Below are 21,943 nucleotides of genomic sequence, written 5' to 3' on the forward strand. Positions count from 1 at the left end.
TCAATTAAATCTTTCATTTATTACAAATACTGCTGTACATAGAATTGTAAATATTTTAAAACTTCAATTATTAAACCGTTGGCAAAAATGAATCGAGCTGGTTGCTCGATGATACTCCCAGTCGGTCGAAGAGGTTCGTCTGGGATCAGACACGAGCTGGAGTAGCCAACCCCGGGGAGTGCCCCACGAATTCTCTCAGATCTCAGGATAATACTCTTGTCGTTTGATACGGCAAGGGGGGGACCAGGGAACCAAAGTCTCCTTTTTAACTACCGCTAACTTTATTCAAACTAGGCACCATTTACTAGGCACCCATTTACTAGGCACCATTTACTAGGCACCATTTACTAGGCACCATTTACTAGGCACCATTTACTAGGCCATTTACTAGGCACCATTTACTAGGCACCATTTACTAGGCACCATTTACTAGGCACCATTTACTAGGCACCATTTACTAGGCACCATTTACTAGGCACCATTTACTAGGCACCATTTACTAGGCACCATTTACTAGGCACCATTTACTAGGCACCATTTACACGGCTGTTTAGCCAATACAATCGTCTTTAGACACTTTCAACGCAAACGGAGCAAGCACCTCTGAGTAATTAATAGCAAAAGCTAGACCAAATTTCCATAAAAAGTTGTAAAGATATGTCACTCTATTCTTATACCACCTTAGAAACTAAATAAAAATTACATCTAAATAAAGCCATTAACTTAACTTTGCGCCAATATGATTTTCATTGCAGTCCTTTTCGTTAAATCGACAAAAAAAAAAAAACGCTTAAACATGACTTTCGAATAATAAGCTAAGAAGGGAGAGTGCACCGAAACATAGACAAATCTTGACAACTCTTATTCTAGATCCCCATACAATTTCAGCCCTAACCCTTACACCAGTCCGGAGAAATAATGTCTTAAAGTGGGCGCACTCATTTCCCCCACTTTTTTTAAATACGAAAAATGTATGTTAACAAAAAATTCAAAATTTGACAGAAAAAAAAAACAACAACAACGAAAACGAAAAAAACACCATCGCATTCACAAAGACAAGGGCAACACTATGATATAAAAAAAAATATGCCTAACCTTAAAAAACCGGAAAAAAATTAGGGTGCACCAAACCTTTAGGCCATCTACAGGAGTCCTAAGCAGTTATATTTGACGTTTGACGAACAAAATCTCCCTCTAACATGTTTTCCATCTTAAATTACTCTCAGGAACTATTTCGTCGACATAGAAAGTCTTGCAGGTATCGTTGCGAGCTATTCTTATCGCTGATACGTCCTTAATATTGTTATCAGCTGTAGGCGCTTAGTTTTATCTCTTTGCTGGCTTCTTTTTCAAATTCTATTTATTTCCTCCCAGAAAAAAGTTGCTTTGCACATATCATCACTTTAAAGCTCGCAATATGAGTTGTTTTTAAAACCTCTCTTTAGGGAATGTCGCTTAGTCGATGTTCGCACCGGTAAAACAAAAAATAATGGGACAGTGATGGAATAATGAACGATTCGACTTACATTAGTTGGGGTCTTTACAATTTCATGTAGCGGTTTAACGCTGTCAAACCAAGGGTTGCTGGGGTAACATAATAGGCAAATACATCAACAAAGCCTTCAAATTGGCATAGAGCGTCGCCAAAGACCCATCTACCGAAGATCAGCGTGGCAGAAGCTAACGGCATCGTACTATTCCACACAGCAGATCGCTGACAGCTAAAGCAATGATATACAGGTTGGTGGTTGATCGCAGGTTTGAGTTTCTAATGGCTGCCATACAAACCAGACTGTTTCCAGTGACGCTTATGATGTTACAATGCGATACAAACACTGGCCTCAGTTAGAGGTGAACAGTTGATAAAGCCTTGAAATTGGCATAAAGCTTGAGTTTTGTGATGTTCAATGAAACGCATGCAATTGCCTCAGTTATGACAGCAGGTAAGCTTCGGCTTGGTAGCTCTAAGTTTGACATAGCACCTTCTGAAAATAGAAGAAATTAAAAAAGCAAATAATTGAGTAAATGAATAAACAAATAAATGAAGAGAGATGAAGATTAACAAAATGAAAATAATGGCCTTTTCCCCTTTCCGGCAAACTACATCACCCGCACCTTTAATTCGCTCTCAGGGTTTGTGAACTGTCGAAATATACTTGTAATCATCTATCTATTATTATTTTTATATATTCGTTTATTTATGGCTTTTTTTTTTGAACTTTCAACCGCGTGACCCAACGTAGTTCGTCTTCTCGAATTGTAAGTTTATCCAATACCAAGCAAGGGACAGTGAGGTTTATGAAGACGTATGAAGATTAACGGCAGCGTTACAATCACATTACTTCCTTAACATATAATTGCTTTGAATACTACCCTCATATTTAACCCTTAACGACAAGTGAAGAATACACTGAATATAAAACATCATACTGGTAACTCGTAAAATGCCTACGCATTTCTATAGCTAAATAATCGTTCTGATCGAGTGACTGTATTGCTAGAGAATCTCAAACTACCTTTTTTTTTTTTTTTTTTTTTTTTTTTTTTTTTTTTCCATTTTGTAGGTAAAATACAGGTGTAATTTAGCATGCGTTTCCAATTTTTGTATGTCCAAACCGCAAGTTATTTCTCAACGGAAAAAATAAACATATTTAATATTTCCGTTCGAGTTTTAAACTTGTACAGTTGTATTGTCTCCCTTTGCAATCAACGGATACTTTTTTTAATCTCCCACAGGTATAAGCTATCCATATACTCTGTACATGCAATGAGTATTTTGTTGATGTAGGCGCAAGCAACTTACTTACATTTATTCAAATTAGAAACAGTATTAATGACAAGCGAACGTTTGAAGATAAATGTAAGCCGTCAAACCTGTTTTCTCTGTTTCTTTGTTCCTGTTTTTTCTATTTTGTGATTACAATCATAATCATCGTTTTCTTCATCATTGTTAATATTATCATTGTTATTATTGTCGTTAACACCAGTCTGCCGAAAAGTTCCACTAGTTTGTTTCCACATTTACTTCTCATGAAGCTTGGATCGAACATATCAGCTGAAGGCGTCAATTCATATTACTTTTATTTTTTCCGTATCTCATATTTTTCCTGTTACAGAGGACGTTAATTTGCATATATAGATTTAAGTTTAAAATTGACTATCATTTTTATAGGGCATTTCCTTCACACTTTTGTCGCCTAAATAAATTATTTTAGTAATTGAAGTTTCGCTTGAATTGAAATCGATCGAAAACTTAGGCTGTCCATGCAAGCTTTCAAGCTAAATTTTGAAAATTCTCCTTTCTCTCAACAAATCTTTAACAATGCATATGGGCTCAAAAAGATATTTTGACAACGTCTGAATAAAGTGACTAAGAAAAATAAAATGTTGGATTATACACAAAACGGTCATCATTTATTGCCTTCGGTTGGGGCATCATTAAGGGAAGTGTCAAGATTCATTCGTGTCATTCTATTTCTGAAACTCTTTTGCGTTTTCAGTCTACCCTGAATTCAGTGTGAATAGATAGAAACATGGATAAATGAAGGCTTTCTTGATCAGTTTAAAGTTAAAAGTAATCTTTTTATTGAATAGTCGTCGTATCCTCCCTTACTTAAAACTGTTTTCATAGAGGGTCTATGTAACTTCCAGCGTTCATACACAGAATCGAGAGAGGTGTTCCTAAAGCCGGTCAAACGTCAGCTTTTCCCCGCCGTCGCAGCACCACAGTTTCTTTAGAAACTTAGGCTCCTTTATAGTTTGCTTTATACTTGTCTTTTCCAATACGTACAAAATCGACGCCTTTTTTTCTTCTTTTCTTACATAAAAAAAGTGACAGCTGCAGGTGAGGGGGAAAGCTGTTTGCAATAGGTCTGAAAGACACAACTACTAATGGATTATTTTTTTGCCTAAGGCTGAATACATTCGTTCATCCAACATTTTTATTTCAACATTTCCCAGACCGTTGTGTTATCAGGCTTTATAAATAAACGAGATTGGTCAAAAACCTATCGTTTATTGCATCGGTAACCCAGAGAAATTTGAAACACAATATGTTTTGTTTTAAGTTTATTTTATAAAAGCAATAAACCCACACTTTCTGTCGGTTTACCACCAGCATAATACCCCACTCGGAACGTTGGGAAAACACTCGAAAAGTTGTTAATCACAAGAGGCGAGTGATTCACAAACTTTTCCAGTAACACGGTTCTCCAAACATTTCAAGTTGGTTATTATTTTGTAAACGATAGAAAGTGCGGTGCATGTGTTGCTTAATGACTTTCCGCAAAGATGGCGAGAGCAATTGATAAATAAATGTACATGTGGAGTTTCACTACTCTACTTGAGAAAGATCGAAGATTACGTCACTCCCTGTTTCCCACACCAAAAATATTTGAAGAAAAAAATAATCATCTACTTCGGTGATTGATAAAGTCACGAATGTGCTGCTGAATTTATCTGTGGCGCCGTTAGCTTTAAACTTTGTCTCACGATAAGAATCAGAGAGCTCGACCAAATTTCTCAAAATTGCTAGTAAAGAACTCTAAAGCTCTCATTTTATTTTCAAGGAACAGCTGGCTGCGAGTTAGTTGCGTATTTCGAATTTTCTTATGCGAGGAGTTTGTGACAATTATGTGTACTGTCCGCGATCCAAGCGAAAGTTTTTGCCAGTTTAAGCATTCACTGAATAATTCTAATTAGACCTAGCGAAAGCTTTACCTTACGCTGAGATTCGATGAAAACAAGTCAGATCACAGAAGAATATGGGACGGTATTTATAATAGCTCAACGCGGTCAAACTTCCTTGCAAGGTTGGAATTATTGTCTTTCTACCAGTCTTAGCTGTCACAGTGCAGAGTGTGGGTTTTTTTTAGAGTTAAAATCAGGTTTAAAAAGCGAAAAAATTGGGTTACTAGAGATATTATCTGTAACAAACCTCAATTCGACAGGATAATTTCCCCAAAACGGTTTGAAGTGGCTAATTCATACTTTGTCTCCAAAGTTCACGATTACCTCATCCAAATTGAGGTTCTTCTTAGTGCAAAAGGCCTTTTTCCTTTTAAATACCACAATTTTCTGTTCATTTCTATAAACTTTCAGAGTAAAGAAAGGCCTTTCCATGCCTATGCCCATTTTTAAGGCAACATCGGGAGGGCCAGGAGCGTTTGATGTATTTTTAACTTCCTCATAGTGACGTCTGCAAGGCACACAATTGCTGAACGAAAGCCTAAAACAAATGCAATAAAGACTGAAACATCTATTTTGACTATAATTTCATGAAAAAAAAATTCAGCTGGTCGGACTGATAAATGCAAACTATCATATAAACTGCGGTGTTTAACAAAGATTTCTAACCTGGGAAAAGCGGTAACTTCATATGTGTAAATTGGGATTATGTATGACTTGACTCAGTCAATAAGCATTTTATCATATGACCATGAATAACTTTTGAATATTTCGAAAAGTTTGTTTTTACCTAAATAGGACGCAAAAGGCTAGCGTGCGGGGAATAACCAAAAAAGATTTCCTTTTCTTTTTCGAGTCAGAACAGAAAATTCCGATTCATCGAAGCGTGGCTTATTTTCTCATCTCTGCTCACTACTGTAGTTCAGTTTATGTTTTTGTCGGCTTGTCTTTCACGAACACGTGAAGTGAAACAAGTTTTCTTTATCCCTGTTGTAGCATAGCTGTCAAGGTGGTGGCATACTTGTGAAAAATAACAATTGGTTCATACGTCAGCGTGCCTTCATCGAGATATGAAGCACGCGGGAAGTTTGGAGAGCACGAAAGATGAGTATGAGTTGCTCGAGGCGTAACCGAGAGCAACTCTAGCTTCTTGAACATTTTCAACCCAATAGTTTAAATGTTGTGAAAGGTTTAATATTCCCTCTGCTACGCTTCAGTGCGTTGATAATTTTGTTTCAGGAAAACATTTCGCTACGTTGTAAACGATCTTGTTTCCATGTTTAGCTTAAATTACCGCCGAAGTCTTAAATTACCAGTTTTTTAGTAGTAAAATCCAAAAGTAAAAAATATTCTCGAGGGATCTGTTTGCTGACGCCATTAGCGTGCACAATAGGAATATGAAGCACCCCCACCTTCATAGAAGAACCTTAAACCAACATCTGTCGACTTCAAGTTTAGCACAATGAAATTACAAGTCAGCGATTACTTAAATACTATTGAAAGTTCAGTTTTCCAGTTCTCCGTGTCTGAATTTCACCACGCTAAATCCCGTTCAAATTAAACATTTTTGGCTGGTGTGAATGGGGTCTTAATAAAAGGCGTGCATTCGTATATTTTCCTATACGTAGAAATTACCAGGTTCTGGGTTTTTTTTCCTATATGGGAAGGAAGGGTGTTGGTGGTTTCGGTTCTGATGCAGTGTGTATATGATTAAATTAAAATTTAACTTTATATCAGTTTATTCAAACTAGGCACCATTGATAAGATACATTGGTCAATATCATTAGAAACTTTCAAGGAGCATGCACCTTTGAGAAATTAAGGGCAAAAGCGAGACCAAATTTCCATAAAAAGTTGTAAAGGTATGTGACTCTTCATCTTTTACAACCTTAACCAAACTAAATAAAAATTACATCCCAAAAGCCCAAAAGCTTAACTTAACGCCATTAAGAATTTTATTATCACAATCCTTTTCGTTAAATCGACAGAAAAAAAAAAAAAAAAAAAAACGCTTAAACATGACTTTCGAATAATAAGCTAAGTAGGGAGAGCGCACCGAAATATAGATAAGAATATCTTGCACAAAATATAAGGTTAAGAGAAGTATTTTACATTGTGCAGATGTACAACTTTATTCTAAATCCCCATACAATTTCAGCCCTAACCCTTACATCAGTCCGGAGAAATAATGTCTTGCAGTGGGCGCATATCATTCTTACTTTTTTAAAATAAAAAAATAGATGCAAATGATATGAAAAATTAAAAAAAAACAAAAAATTAACAAAAAAAAAAACGAAATTTGACGAAAAAAAAAACAACACGACGACGACGACGACGACGACGACGACGACGACGACGACGACGACGACGACGACGACGACGACAACGAAACGACGACGACACAAAAGACAAAGGGCAACAATATGATATAAAATAAATATGCCTAACCTTGAAAAACGGACAAAAAATGGGGAGGCGCACGAAACCTTTAGGCCATCTACAGGGGTCCTAAGCAGTTATATTTGACATTTGACGAATAAAATCTCCCTCTAACATGTTTTCCATCTTAAAATACACTCAGGAACTATTTCGTCGACGTAGAAAGTCTTGCAGGTATCGTTGCGAGCTATTTCTTATCACTGTTACGTCATTAATATTGTTATCAGCTGTAGGCGCCAAGTTTTATCTTTGCTGGCTTCTTTTTCAAATTCTATTTATTTCCTCCCAGAAAAACGTTGCTTTGCAATATCATCACTTTAAAGCTCGCAATATAAGTTATTTTTCATACCTCTCTCCGCTTTTCTGGTCATCTCGTAGTTTTTCATAAACGACAGAGCGTCACCTCCAATCAACTAAAAGCATTATGTGCTAATTTATTATGAGTTTAGAAAAAATCTTATGTTCGAGTATCGCAAGTATTTGCTGATTACATCACACAGGCATCAGAAAGAGAAACTCAGGGTAAGTTATTCTGCTTTAGTGGCTTGATATTGAGGAGCTTAAAAACAATTCAAAAATATCTGAAAATCAAACCCCAAACAGAAAATAAAAATTGAGCGACAGATTCAACGCTATGGATCAGTAAGATAGAGTTTTAATGTCAAAAACTTTATCAGGTCAGTCCAAAATGGTGGTTTTGCTTGTTGAAACTAAAACGAAAAAAAAAAAACACTTTTAAGATTATCATTGGCTTCTTTCTTCACACCCACCACTAGTCTTAGCAAAAAGGTCGCCATTTCGTCTGTTTATTGCTCGCCAAAAAACTATCAAATGCAATCAAAAGCCTAAAATCTAGAAAATTTTACAGGAATCGACCAATCGAGCGAGGCGATTCGAATGCCATTCCCCACATCGTAACTATAACTCGCTCTTGAGCATGCGCTAAATTCACGATTTAAAAACGAAATAGATTATAAAGCACGACTGTTGCAACCAAATAAACTGCTTTAATTATTTTAAAAATCTGCGATACACCATATGCAAAGTGAGAATCCTGACAGTGTGCATGTAAAAAGAAAAGGGAATAATAATGCATTTTAAAATGACGAGCCTATCTAGTTGTTAAGTTTTGCTAGACTAGCAGATTTTATAATAGCAAGCATAATTTAAAAAAACGTAATTACGCAACTTGTTTGGATTAGTTCTTAGTTATAATCTACAGGAGGACAGACGCGTGGGATGACGTCATCATTGACATTTTTCGCGCCTTTTTTTCTTACCAAAACAAGAAGCACACGGCAACATGGAATCTATTTGTGGAAGTAGGGAACGTGGACGTCAAACAATCTAAATGTTCAATTGCAAGTGGTAACGTTTGGTTTTCCCTTGTAAGCCAATATTTGCGGTGTGCGTCAAGTCCGTGTGCGCGTTAAGTCCACACTTGGCACCTTTAACTGATAACTGCATTTCAATGTTTGGCTAAAAATCAATTACTCCACGTATCGTGAAACTCGGCCGCTAATAAGAAACTGAACTTGTGGCTTAATTGAAAAAGGAAAACACGCTGATCTGAAAAAAATTCCAAAGCAAATTAAAGCAGCAAAAATCAAATAGTGATTTACGGGGGTAAGTTTCTAACGAAAGTGTGGTGCTGCGTCGGTGGGAAAAGTATAACAGGGTAATTTAGAGTTATCAAACGGTGGCCAAATTACATTATCAACTCAGTTGATTGATATTACTAAATTACCACTTGTTAAAATCAACTAGAGGTCTATTCTTGCATTCTGGCGAATATGAAAATTGTTCCCCCCCCCCCCCAGTAAGGGTGAAGGAAAAATTGCAAAGGACCATGCACTTTAAGTACTTCCTGATAAATTTACCAGTCAGGTTAATTCCTTACAATTCAGCAGGATCATCATTTTACTATTTAGTGCGACAGTCTTGTAAGTTTGTGAAATAGTAAGACAATTAAACTGCTGCTCAGTCTCAAGGCATATCACCTGTTCGTTCAAGCAATTAGCATTTAACAGGGATGCACATTCGTATTCAGGTGAGGATGTCTAAACAGGTCGTCCTCATTAGCCCAAACAAAAAGGTAAGATTTTATAACTTAACACCACACAATCTTACTTAAGGTTTCTGAAAAAGACGCCAATGACTTAAGAAGAAACAGTTTCTGTAATAATCACTAATTGTTCCACAGATACTGAAGCCCTTGCCCTCGTATGGCTGAGTATGTTCACTGAATGAAGACTGAGCGCACAGTTGTGTTAATGAGTGTGGGTATAAATAATCCATGATTGCAGGAACTCAGCTTTTTATTATTGACCAAAGGTATCAAAATTAACAATTACAGTATGAACACCTCCTCTACGGAAATGTACACTTTACTGACCTTATTTGAGTGGACTAATGACATTTTGAGATTTTGATGTACAACATTTTCAGTCCAGAGACAGCACCATTAATCACAGATGGAAAAGCTTACTATAAAATGTAAGGTCAATTCCCATTCAGCCTGTTGAAGAAAAACAAACGATTCTCTGACTCAGATACATAATGAATCAATAGAAAACCACAGAGTATCTTTATATCTGAAAAAGACAATTAATGCATGAGTTCCTGTTCCTTGCAGCACAAAAAAACAAACTGAAATTACGAGGACTTAGTTCCTTTGATTAAAACATGGTATACCTGCAGTTTTAAACGTTGGTTTACAGGAGTAAAAATTCGTTATTGGTGATGTTACGGCTAATTCTTGGGCCAAGGAAAGAGAGGAAAATGAAGTATTCCAGTCCAGAGTAAAAACCTTAATAGCCAGAACCCAATTATAATTTACTCTCACAGGTAAATTGCGTAAATCCATTTCCCATTAAGAAGTGAAGTCTGGTTGAACCTTTAAGCCAAACTTTTGTTTATGTTAAACAGTGCTTGATCCGTGTTTAAGATCCCTTCAATCAAGTGAAATTGAACATGTAATTGGCCGCAGTGGAAGCAAATAGGGGTAAAGACATGCACTAAAGTTGAAGAGATGCTGATGAACATCAAAAGACCTGCTAATGAAGAGCCAAAGTATAAATGTGGCCAAACTTGTGACAAACTAAAGAAGCGGACAAAGAAGAAAAAATACTAACCTGCAAAGTGCCCAAATATTTATTTAAAGAAAACCAAAGAACAAAGAGAAAAAATTGGAGGAAGGACCTTGCCCAACTTCAAGGGAATCCGCTAGTTACGTTAGTACTGACTAAGAATTATGTCAACTTCAAGTAAATTTTGCGAGGCTCAACTTAAAAAAAACAAAAAAAGGCAAAAAAAAGACTCTTTTATTAACCCTATCTTCCTTCCAACCCACAAAGAATCTTACTAAAAACGCAGCTGGATATCAGTATCTTCTGACTGGTTTGTTCCCCCCAGGCCTCCTCACATACAACAGAAAGGAAGAGAGGAAAAAAACCCCCAATGAAGCATTGACCCCTTTTCTTGTTCATCCTTTCCAGTCCTTATAATGGTAATGCGAGTTCAGCCACTTGTCTTTGATGGAAGGAGCTGGACAACCTTAGAAAGGAATGGATCACATGGAACTGGACACTGATGTTCGACCCTACATGCCTTTGTAAATGGGACTTCCCTGCTGAAGTGAATTGAACTGGACTCTACTGGGCGGGAATGGACTGAGTTGTGAATTGGACTGGAGAAGAACCAAATAGGGATTTTCTTCAGAAACACTTTTTGGCTGAAAACATGGCAAACTTGGTAGTCAATAATCGATGAATTTATCTCATTTTTTCAAAGTTTCACCTGGGGAGTAATTAGATTGGAAAAATTGTGCGCCTCGACATTTCTTAAGGAGAATATGTTTAAAAATCATGAGCTTCGGATTCTTGGTGATGATGATTCCTTTATTTTTGTGACTCTTAACCGCGAATTGGAAGAATCGTTATATGGCAGAATTAAAGTGCAAACGTTTTGCAGATTATCGCTTTATTTCAAGCCTAAAGGGAAGCAAACAAAAAGGCTAACGAAATTTTCAGCTACAGATATACTCTGTCAAGATTAAGCGCATTACTCCAAGACACTGAATTTTCCCGTGAGGCGCGTTTCCCCCCCCCCCCCCCGCTTCAAACTTGTAACTAATTAAAATTTGAAGAGCACGGACCACGCTTTCCCTGTTTTGTTAATGCGAAATTTCGGGAAGGAAGATGAAAGATAAGAAATCGTTCTCCCCACGACAACAGTTCCAAAGACGAAGTGCGAGGTACTGGAATTCGAAAAAAAAAAAGCAAAAAAAAAGACGCTACACAATGCCTACTGCTGAGTAATTGACAGTTTCTGGGCAGAAACTATAACTACGAATAATAATAAGTGACCTCACTTACCAGTTGTTTATTTTTCCTTTCGCCAGAGAATAATGCCCAGAAACGTGATTAAACTGGGAGTAACACCTTTTTTTCAGAACTCTCATATTTCTGAGAAGTGAGTTTGCTTGTCAGCATTAGACTTTGAAAAGGACCTGATATAAGTTCCTTTACTCCAATCGAAACTTTGTCCAGTGAACTCAGTGAAAAGGAGTAAGCTTTTTGATCTTAGGTGTAAAATGTTCATATTTCGGAATATTTAGCTATGTAAATAGTCCGTTTTTCGATTCCCCAGACCATTCCTTTTAACTGTTCAAATTCCAAACGGTTCCGTAACCTTACACACGTCACACACCGTGAGACGCTATCATGAATAAATGCGCACGTGTCCAGAATTAATGGCTCGCTTTTCCGAGATGTGAGCTTGGGATACCTGTGGTTAGTTGAGCCGCATTTATGCTGGGTGTCCCTTTTTAACTCGTGAATTGCGCGCATGCGCAAGAGCGAGTTGTAGATATGATGTGGAGGATTGGCACTCGCTCGCTCGATTGGTCGACTCCTGTAAACTTTTTTCGATTTTAAGCTTTTGAGTGCATTTGATAGTTTTTGGCGAGTAAACAAACAAACGAAATGGCGACCTTTTGGCTGAGAAGAGTGGTGGGGTGAAAAAGAAGCCGATGATAATCTTAAAAAGAGTTTTTTTTTCGTTTTAGTTTCAACAAGCGGCGTCAGCGACTGGCAGGCGTGCGATGATTCACACTGAAAAAAAAAGAGAACAACCTTCGTTTTCAATAAAATTGTAATTACATTTCTTGAACTTGAAAACGATCCGAAGAGTCATTAAAAATATCACTTACTCCGAAGCGCTCGGAGTTTACAGGTGTTCAAAAGCTTTTTCTGTAATGGCGTGAGATTGGGAACAAAATCGATCGTTACATTTCGTATCGTTTGTTTTTTCTGTGTGAAGCAACAAAAGGTGCGTGCGACTAACGAAATTACAGGTTAACACGAAAATCAAATACCACCTAGACAAATAATTTTGGCTACCGATTTTCAGTGAATTTTAAAGAACACTTTTCTTTTAAGTTTCAAGAATATTGAAGATTCAAATAAACATTACGTACTAAAATGCGAAAGTTATACACCACAAATTGATAAATAGGCCTGTAATGAAATTCTATCTTGTTCTTGATTATACGTTGCCTAGCACGTGACCAAAATCTACCCAGGCGGAAATCCAAAATGACAGTGGCAGTCTGGGCTTAGTTTATCACTCAAAACTCGTTCCCGTTTGTCTCATTTGATAAAGAGGGATCATTAATGTTTTCATTAAGACAGTATTTCCTTGATTTTCCAATATTTACAATGATAGACAGTAAATTGCACTTTTCACAAACATTTACTTCCAACCTTTTCTTTTGAACACATGACATCATCCTTGACAAATTATCGGTATGAAGCGATAAATAGATTTATTAGACACTAATTCGCTTTAAGGCGCTAATCAATCGTCTTAGTAGGGAAAAGTTTATTTGCGTGAAACGCGTCATCGGCACTGAGTAATTTCCACAATGAAATTCAGTTGCTCCGCCTACTGCAAAAGGTTTCATTCTACTTTACCATTACCCTCGTGATTCCTCCGTCAGCGATGGCCGAAACGAAAGCGCTCAACGAAGTTTTTTTACTATCTCCGCGATAACGAGTATCCGATCGATTTTCGAAACATCAGAAAAGAATTTACGTAAGAAAGCCCAAACTCCTCTCTTGAAGATGGTGCGCTGTTTTTTCAATGGCCAGAAGAACGGTCAGCCTAAAAGATGGGCTCACAGCCGAGACGAGCAGCAGCAGATACTGAAAGCTCGTCACTCTGACAAACTCGTCGAGCACTTTGGCCGTGACAAGACGAGAGAAAAGGTTTGTACTAAATTCAGTGATGCTTCTCTTGATCTTTAAAATTGTAGTTACAATATAAAATTATCGTTCTTAACTGTTGTGTACCTGTTTATCTTCCAGGTTACATCTCTATACTATTGGGCTCGATTGCTGGAGGACTACAATGAAATTGTCAAGCGTTACGTTGTTTGCTAGAGAACTTTAAAGAAATTCGAAAAGCCTTCTGCCCAGCTACACCCGATTAAAGTAAAGGACACTGTGTGGCATCGTATCAGTATCGATCTGGTAGGACCTCCGATGGCTCCTGATTCACTTTAAATAAAAAAAATGGATAATATCGCTCCTGCGTACCTGTATATACTCGTATGTCAACTCGTATGTAGCTGTAGATGATCGTATGTCACTCGTATTGTAGCCATATGTAGCCGTATGACACTAGTATATAGCCGTAAGTCACTCGTATGTACTCGTATGTTACTCGTATATAGCCGTATGCACTCGTATGTATCCGTCTGTCACTCGTATGTTACTCGTAGTGCTCGTGTGATGTTTTATTAGTCACAATGAGTATGCAATATTGATTTGTCCTGGTGTTATATCGTCATCTCTCTCTCCGGGTAAGCTGGTAATTGATTTAAACTATAATGTCGACAGAACATAAAAATATATATTTTCAAAGCAGAACTTTCGAAATTTCAAGCTTCCATGATAAGTGAAAACTTTTCCCAAAAAAAGTACCTGAGTGAAGCTAACCTGCTAACATTAAAGGAACTTTGGCACCATGTTGAACTTAATATCTATCTTCATATCATTTTTGATCCAAATCAAAATCCTTAAACATACCAACTATTTTTTGAACTCTAGGCAATTAGTTGGTTGACAGCTCGATATGAGACCAGTTTTGAAATCAGCATCTCGTTAGTTTGGTTTTCTATATTAGTTATCGAGTTATACGTAAAAAATCTATATATTGAACAGCGTCATACCCCACCCACATCAGCGGATGTTTAATCCGCCTTGTTCTATTCCTATCTCCTCTGTACACATGCCACTTAGGTGAGGCTTAAATCAGTTCGGTTGCGTACAGCCCGTCAGAAACATTAGTCAAGTTATATTTTTTTAATCGAAGATCGTTTTTGGTAAGGCTGGTCGACTGATTTGCTTCGTAAAATCTTTAGCTTTTTTTTAATTGTTTTGTTTTGTTTTTCAGTTCTTTTGTATCAGATCAGAAGACAATTTATAACCATGAAAACGCTGGCCTTTTCACTTTTACATCTGTCAACTGACTTCTTCCTCACTAAAGGACATCAATTACAGATTTTTACTGTCCATTTAATCGGCTTTTCAATTGTATTTCATACAGTTCTCTGATTTCCTTAACTATTGAAAAAAGGTCGTAACGGGCCTCATCCGTATTAAAACTGTGACTTCTACGTGTGTAACATTTTTAAGGACAGCGTCATGATAGATCGATATGGCGAAATTTTCGCAGTACAATTTTAAAAAAAAAGTCTGGCTTTCAAGGAAGTTCTGTCGAAGCGGCATAGTGCATAGAAGAAGGGTCATTTGTTTTTGACATTAAACCAAAGCAGGTTGAGATTGTAACTTCATTCTTGGGAAAACAAGCACTAAGACGAGATTAAAAACATTCAGATGAAATACACGATGGTGTATGGAGAAGATATTATTGCATTCAATTTAAGGTTAATTGAACGGATCAACTACGCGTATATGACCTGCGATAAATAGTCATCCAAATTTTTGTATTACTCATTTTCTAATTAAAAAAATAATTATTTCTGTAACAAAAATTGTTGTTTGGAGTTATAATTAAAAACCGTCAGTTAGACAATATAATTGTCATGTTCCTTCTTTGAGTTAATTATTCACATCTCACTATCTATTTTCAGGTGTCCATTTGTTTTCGTACGGTGTTTGTCAGCTTTCTCCAATTACAAATCGAACGACAGGTTTGAATTCTGACACCATCTATCGGTTTACATCAGTTCTATTCTAAGTTTACTAGAACATCCGTTATACATCTCACTCAAGCCGAAGACGAGAACCTTTCAACTCAGTTACGGACGTAGCTTTTTGTAATTGATGTTCATTACTCAGTCAAGGCATCAGATGCATCTAAAGCAATAAATTTGAAAATTTCGATTTAAAGTTTGAACTTCTTACTTTCTATCTTATGTGCTAGTATCACTGAAAATTTTGTTAATTAATATGGGTCAAGTTTAGTTCTGGGGCTCCGTTTCCTGTTACCTGACGTAAAATCTAAACAAGTTATAGCGTAACTGACAACATGGTACGCCCCCGTTTAAGTGCCTGTTAAAGTTTGTTTCAGTATTCGTACACGCACTCGAGCCCAGCCCACACTGCGCGGGATTGTTTGCTGATTTTACACCCACGTGGTTTTTTTATAGAAGTAAGTAAATAACGTAGAAGACGCTGCTAACGATGGAAGTGTTAACCAACAATCGACGAAACAGCAAACAGAGAAAATATAAAACTTTTACATTAGCATCCTAAAAGTTTTCTATTTAGAAAATTTCCTTATCCTTTACTTAGTAGTTTGATTTAGATTTGAGCGACAATTTTTAACATCACTTTCCAAGTGATTCAAAGGAAAACTTTCCCGTACATTTTTAAAATTTCTGCAGTCAACCTCACCAAAATTTCCACATTTTGTTTTAATAGCTGATACCAATAAACTTTTTTGAGCAATTTTTAAAACTATTTTGGCGGTATGTTGGTTCTACATTTCTCGGAGTTCATTTCTTGTGTGCTTCGTTGAATAACAATTTAGTACATTACGAGCATATCATCCCATCTCACCCAAGCAGCGTGTCCAATAAGGAAATAAAAAGTAAAATGCAGTTAAAAATAGGATAAAACTGATTAAACTTCCTTTCGTGTGGGTGGGTGGGGCCAAGAGTATGCTTCACCCTACACGACTCGAGCTCTGGAATTTAATGAGCGCAGAAAGGTATAAAAATCGTTCCCAACCTCGCCAAAATTGACTTGAAACTCCCGAGCATAAAAGAACTTGGAAATCACGGCCTTGTGAGTTAAAGGTAAGAAGAGTCATAGCTTTACAGTGCATTGATACAGTGCCAATTTAAAAGTCATCTACGGTTCCCATTGTAAAATGTCCACTGTCGTTTGGTGGCGTTCTTTTTCAATCTACTCGACTCCATTTAGCCCTGCCGGCGTTTTCTGAATCGCGGCTGTATTCAAACAGCATTAACACGCCAAGAGCGGAGAGAGAACACTTAGAAAGCTAGCAGTTGTTTTTATATTTTTTTAGAGGATTAGGAAGCTCCTCGATTCCCTTTTTTCAATCGCTTTTCTGAACCGTTTAACTATGAAGTGGTTAGCTCTTCATCGTACAACCAACCTAAAAACACTTTGGTAACGAAAAAAGAAACTACCATCCTTTACTGCTAACAGTGTTATTCACTGACCCCAAATCTTGTGAACGTAAGATACGAACAAATATTTTAACTTAGCAAGTGTAGTCAGGCTTTTCGATGCTTCTACAATGTAACTTGGGTTTGTAATTATTTCTGGATAATCAGGACTCTATAGAAAACACATTACAGAAGACAAGCGGAAAACAAGTTAGATCTTCCAGTGGAAACTACAATGGCTGTTGTTAGAGAAGTAAGGAAATACAATCATGGTTTAAAAACATAAAGTTTTAAAAGTTTACTCTTGAACCTAAAGGGCCAGTCATTTAAACAAAGTTTAGCCGTTTCGTGACAAAACCGCGTTCTAAACTAACTTGAATTTAGCTGAGTCTTTCATCTGAACATTTATTGTTGCGATCAATGTCAAGAGGACCGAAAGCTAGCAGTACAAGGACATTAATGAAAACAACCCTCTTATAGAGGATAAGAAGGCTCACTGCTTGCGTAAAACCGCGGTTTGGGTTAGTCCTCGTGTAAATGAACGACCCATGATTTTCTTCTTTTTGATTAAAAAATTAGGATAAAATATTTTGAAGAGGCCGAATTTCATTTAAGCCATGAAACAGTTTGGCTTCTCTCCGAAATTTTTGAGAGTGATGTGATTTTTAAAAGCCACCAGTTTAATTATGGTTACGTATTGCATTTAATGTTCAGATACTCTTACCCATGGCCATAATATTGGGCTCCCTCGCCTTGGCTTCTCCCAAACCTGTCTTTAATAAAGAGGAAGACGAACAGCCATTCCAACATCAATTGTTTTTGTCGCAAAATGATGTCCTTGAACCCCAGGAGCGCATCATCGATGATCACGTCTGGGGTGATGAGATCGACGAATTGGTGAAGTACAGAACTGCACATAACCGTACGGCTAGAAATGCCCATGGCTGCGTTTCAAAAAGAGTGACTAAGTTTGATAAATGTAGAAACAAAATGGTGGCGGAGGTCATTTGTCGTTCATTACATCCGGTGTGTAACCACGTGATCCCTAAGCACTTTCGACCAAAGTGTGAACCAGTAATGGGCTTCTGGGAAGCCAGTTTCATTACCAAGTGTCCCCCTCTAACAATTGAATGCCAATGTGCCAGTTAATAAAGGAACTATTACACCTTGAATTAAAAGTGACCATGAACTGACGTTATAAAACAGTTATTGAATGAATATTAACAAGCTGGTCTTGTAAAAAACATCTGGTATGTTTCTTTAGAAATTAATGGATTGTGAAAAATAAAGTGAGCTAAACTTCAGCCAGTAAATTGTTTTGACTGATTCATTATAAAATAGGCTCTGGGAAAATTAACTCTTATCGTACCGATTATTAGCCCTAGAAATTGTTTTCATCTGAACTTAATTTTTTTTACTTTGTAACCTTGGTCTTCACAAGGGTTTGCAATCGTTTTCGTGAACAGGTTTGATGTTATGTATGCCTTAGGCTGTTAGAATTTTAGAATTTTGAAGAAAAGTGAATAAAAACTGTAATGTAAAGGAAAGAAGAGTTTTGTACGCTGTTCCCGTAATAAACTACTAGAAAAGGTAACCATAGACCTCATTACCATTCCAAGGATAAGATTACAAAGAAAATAAAATTTTTGCAGAAGTCAACTGTGTAAGTTTCCTTGATTATTGTGTAGCTTCAGCGTTATTTCGCGGTAAATATTCCAATAATTTTCAACTAAGGTTACGGTAGCTTTAAATTTGTGGCACAAGACGAGCTGAAACGAGACAGACTTGGACAGCGGAGAACCACGCTGGTAATATCTGCATCGCCGGGCTGGTTATCCTGTGGTTTTGCAATGTAGCACAATGAAGGTAACAACATCACACCAACAGCAGTAGCAACACATTCCGTAACATCCTCCAAGTTTATTGGCAAAATTATTAGTCCCTCATCTGGATTCACAGCCATGAAAATTTCTTCGTTTCGATTAACTTGGATTAATAGCAAATGCTCCGTCTTTCGCACTTCACACCAGCCTTGCTTATTTCCAAGTCTGAAAAATTTGATCTGGACAATGTTTCGCTCTTCATCCAGGGACTGTTCGTTGGCTTGCCTCGTTCCCATGCAGACTGCCCAGTCCACTTGTCCTCTGATTAACAGGGCTGTCTCGCTGTCCGACATGCTCCTGGTGATACATTTGGATGGGTCTTCTAATGGTTCCAAAGAGCTGGGAAATACATTGTTATCGATCATTTGAGCTGAGGCAACGGTATTTCCATCACCATCAACGACTTCTAATACCATGACTCCGGCTTGCTCGGCGTTCAAAACACGGCATGTGAATGCACCATTTCCACTATAGCTGTACACTCGATAAACTGATAGTTCGCAAGGCACCCTCTGTTTCGTGAGTATTTCACGCCTAAGTACCGTTCTGGGAGTTGAAACTACATCTGCAGGATGCAAAAATTTCGCAGACTCTGGTTCTGGACTAAGAGTAAATCTGTAACTCAGTGGTTTGGGTAAGCCACATGTCTTAATGGTAATGTATGCTTTTCTATTAGCAGGACCAAACAGTGGGATGGGTATTCGGAATATGTTCTCTTCTGACTCCATTCTGATGGCAGTTTGTAAACAGTCAGCTAAGTCCACAGTATGGCACAGCTTTGGAGTCTTGGAAAACAACTTCTTTTGATGGAAGGAAAGAGTGATGCTGGTTTTATCATCCGTATTAACGACAAATTGAGCAAGTGGTTGGTGATCTCCCTCAAGGATGTGACTGCCGCCTTTTAACTTCTTTTTCCAAATAGCTGTTTCATTATCAAGCTGAAGCGCGAAGGAAAATTTTTTGTCAATTTCAAAGTTTTCTATCTCAAACTTCGAAAGTTCCATTGCAAACTCAAACACTGCCAAATTATGAAGAATTGCCTTGGTTTGAAATAGAAGAGGCGGGGGACACTCACCGCGAAAGATGGCTCCAGGTCTTGTAAAAGCCATGTCGTACTTGTTCCATGTTGCTTCAGTGTCACTTTCAAGCGACAGGTGTTTGGAAATTTCCAAAGCACCAATTTTTGTTTGGGGATGTTTAAGGACATATCCAAGGAATTTCCTCGTGTCTGCTTTATATATTGAAGGGTGAAGAAGGTGCGTTTTCCAGATGAGATCAACATCACAACATGGCACCAAATTACTGTCCGGGTTCTCCTTCGTCAGGATCAAATGCTGCTTGTAACGTCGCAAGGAGGACATGAGAAAGAATGAGTCTCTATAATGAGGAAGAGAGGTGTTGTGGTATAGGTTTCGTAGACGACAACAAGCCTCTTGTAAATCGCACTGGAGGTTGCAAATGTACTTTGGAACGGATCTGGGAAGCTGTTCTAGATCCACCTCGAAAGGTTCTGTAGGATAAGCTTTCTCCCAAAGTGTTCGTGCTCTAAATAGGGCTTCTTCTCTCTCAAATTCGGTGCTTATTCGATGATCGACTTCTCTGGAAACAATGTTTCTGCAGTCCTCTTCATAAACATCCCCATTCAAAATGTGCGTTTGCCACACCCATTCTACATCTAGTGGAGCCTGGAGTTCTCTTCCATTGACGTTGGCGCTCTTGAACAGGGGTAGCCATAACATCTCATACCTTCTTATAGCGTTTTTGAAAAGTGAACCTTCAAATAGGTTTGGATAATGGTCTACAACCCTCAGAAACTGGAGTTCATTCAGAACTGCATCCACAAAGTCGATCTGGGAGGAAAGATCCACTTCACATGTACTAAGGCTCATTTTCCTGCGGTAAGTTTACGAAGACATAGGATGAGTTACAAGACAAGCGATAGATAACGTCGAGACTAGATGTCTTTCCATTTACAGAAACGTAGAGATAACGCATTCATTTACACAAACGTTTTGGACCATATTATCTTCTTATTTTTTAGAGCCATGATTAGAGGACTACGCAATATCACTTTGCTGCCTTCCAAAGCAGGCCTGCTTTCAAAGAAATGCTCTCAGGATTCTCTGAAAGTACGGCCTCCCCCAGCTTGGGCCATTGCTCAAGACGCGGGACATGAGATTGGCTGTCACGCGAGTGTTGACTGAACAAAACCTCGTTATACTAAAGGAACCTTGTGTATTTCCACAAATATGGAACAAAATGATTAATATTCCCATGACATATAATAAAATCCATGTTAGATAGAGCTATTGTATAAATGTAAAGAATTCTAAAGCGCTAGTTGCTCTTGAAAGAAGGTCAAAATGTTAGGCATTTGTGAACCTTGATCATATTCCAATGAAATGAACAATTCCTAATTATTATCACTCGCTTCTATCGTCAACTACCGTCCTTGGTAGCTCTAGAACAAAGACAAAATATCGAAGACATTTTTTTCTACAAAAAACGGTCGAAATTGTTTAATTTGCACTTATCCAAAGTGTAGAATTTGTCTCGGGAAGCTGTCATGTCCCAACATGTCAGGTCGGATAGGTTTCAAGAAGAAATACTGGTTATTTGACTGCAAGGTTATATGTATCAGATCACTGTCCACACTTTCCTTTCACAAATTACCCAAACAATACTGTGGATGGGCTTACCTTGAAATACTCAGGAAAAGTACGACAAACACTGATGAGTGCTTTGGTTTGAATTTTAAGAACCTTATCATTCCCCTTCGTTCATCGTCGGAAATCTGAGAAGCTAATATTTAACGCAAAAGTCACGCAAGGACGCGAATGTTGAAATCCCTTCTCTCCCTTCCGTTTCTCCTTGCGGAGGGAGGGAGGGCACGGCTACACGTATGCTATGCAAACCATCGGCTTTAAATTAATCCCTGTGAGCGAAGCGCGATTGTGTTACATAGCGCTATATGTGCATATTTACACTACCCACTCCCCCAGTGCAGCAAAATTGTCACTCCCATAATTTTCTCGATCAGTTACGAGCTTTCCCGCCTCCCTTCGGCCAAAGTCCCTCAGTACTACCAATTACTCAGGACTTTTGTTTGGAAAGTTGACCCGGAACAATGGGCCATTTCTTGATACGGAAGTGGTTCGCATTATCCTCGTACTATGAGCCATCTGTTGCCTTGTTGTTACTCGCCCCTAATTCGGTCCTCCCTCTTTTATTTTATTCCCATGCCTCATGTTACAGGGGAGAGACACCGATA

At 37.8% G+C, this 21,943-nt stretch overlaps 1 protein-coding gene across 1 annotated transcript; it reads right to left on the minus strand.

Annotated features, from left to right (window-relative positions):
* Positions 1-16,814: 16,814 nt before the first annotated feature.
* LOC131785520 (uncharacterized) lies at positions 16,815-21,463 on the minus strand. Its single transcript, XM_059102429.2, has 2 exons — positions 21,372-21,463; positions 16,815-20,565 (listed from the first exon to the last, which is right to left on the minus strand). Exons 1-2 carry the CDS (start codon positions 21,440-21,442, stop codon positions 18,525-18,527), a joined length of 2,112 nt encoding a protein of 703 aa, XP_058958412.1. The 5' UTR covers positions 21,443-21,463; the 3' UTR covers positions 16,815-18,524.
* Between the last annotated feature and the right edge of the window lie 480 nt (positions 21,464-21,943).

This window comes from Pocillopora verrucosa, chromosome 1 (genome assembly GCF_036669915.1).
Source record: "Pocillopora verrucosa isolate sample1 chromosome 1, ASM3666991v2, whole genome shotgun sequence".
Lineage (NCBI taxonomy): Eukaryota > Metazoa > Cnidaria > Anthozoa > Scleractinia > Pocilloporidae > Pocillopora > Pocillopora verrucosa.

Bases quoted from the DNA above. Each gene is read 5' to 3' on its own strand.
- LOC131785520 (XM_059102429.2), bottom strand. From the start codon at position 21,442: ATGATAAGGTTCTTAAAATTCAAACCAAAGCACTCATCAGTGTTTGTC. The intron at 20,566-21,371 runs GTAAGCCCATCC...AACTTACCGCAG, and splicing joins CTTTTCCTGAGTATTTCAAG to GAAAATGAGCCTTAGTACAT.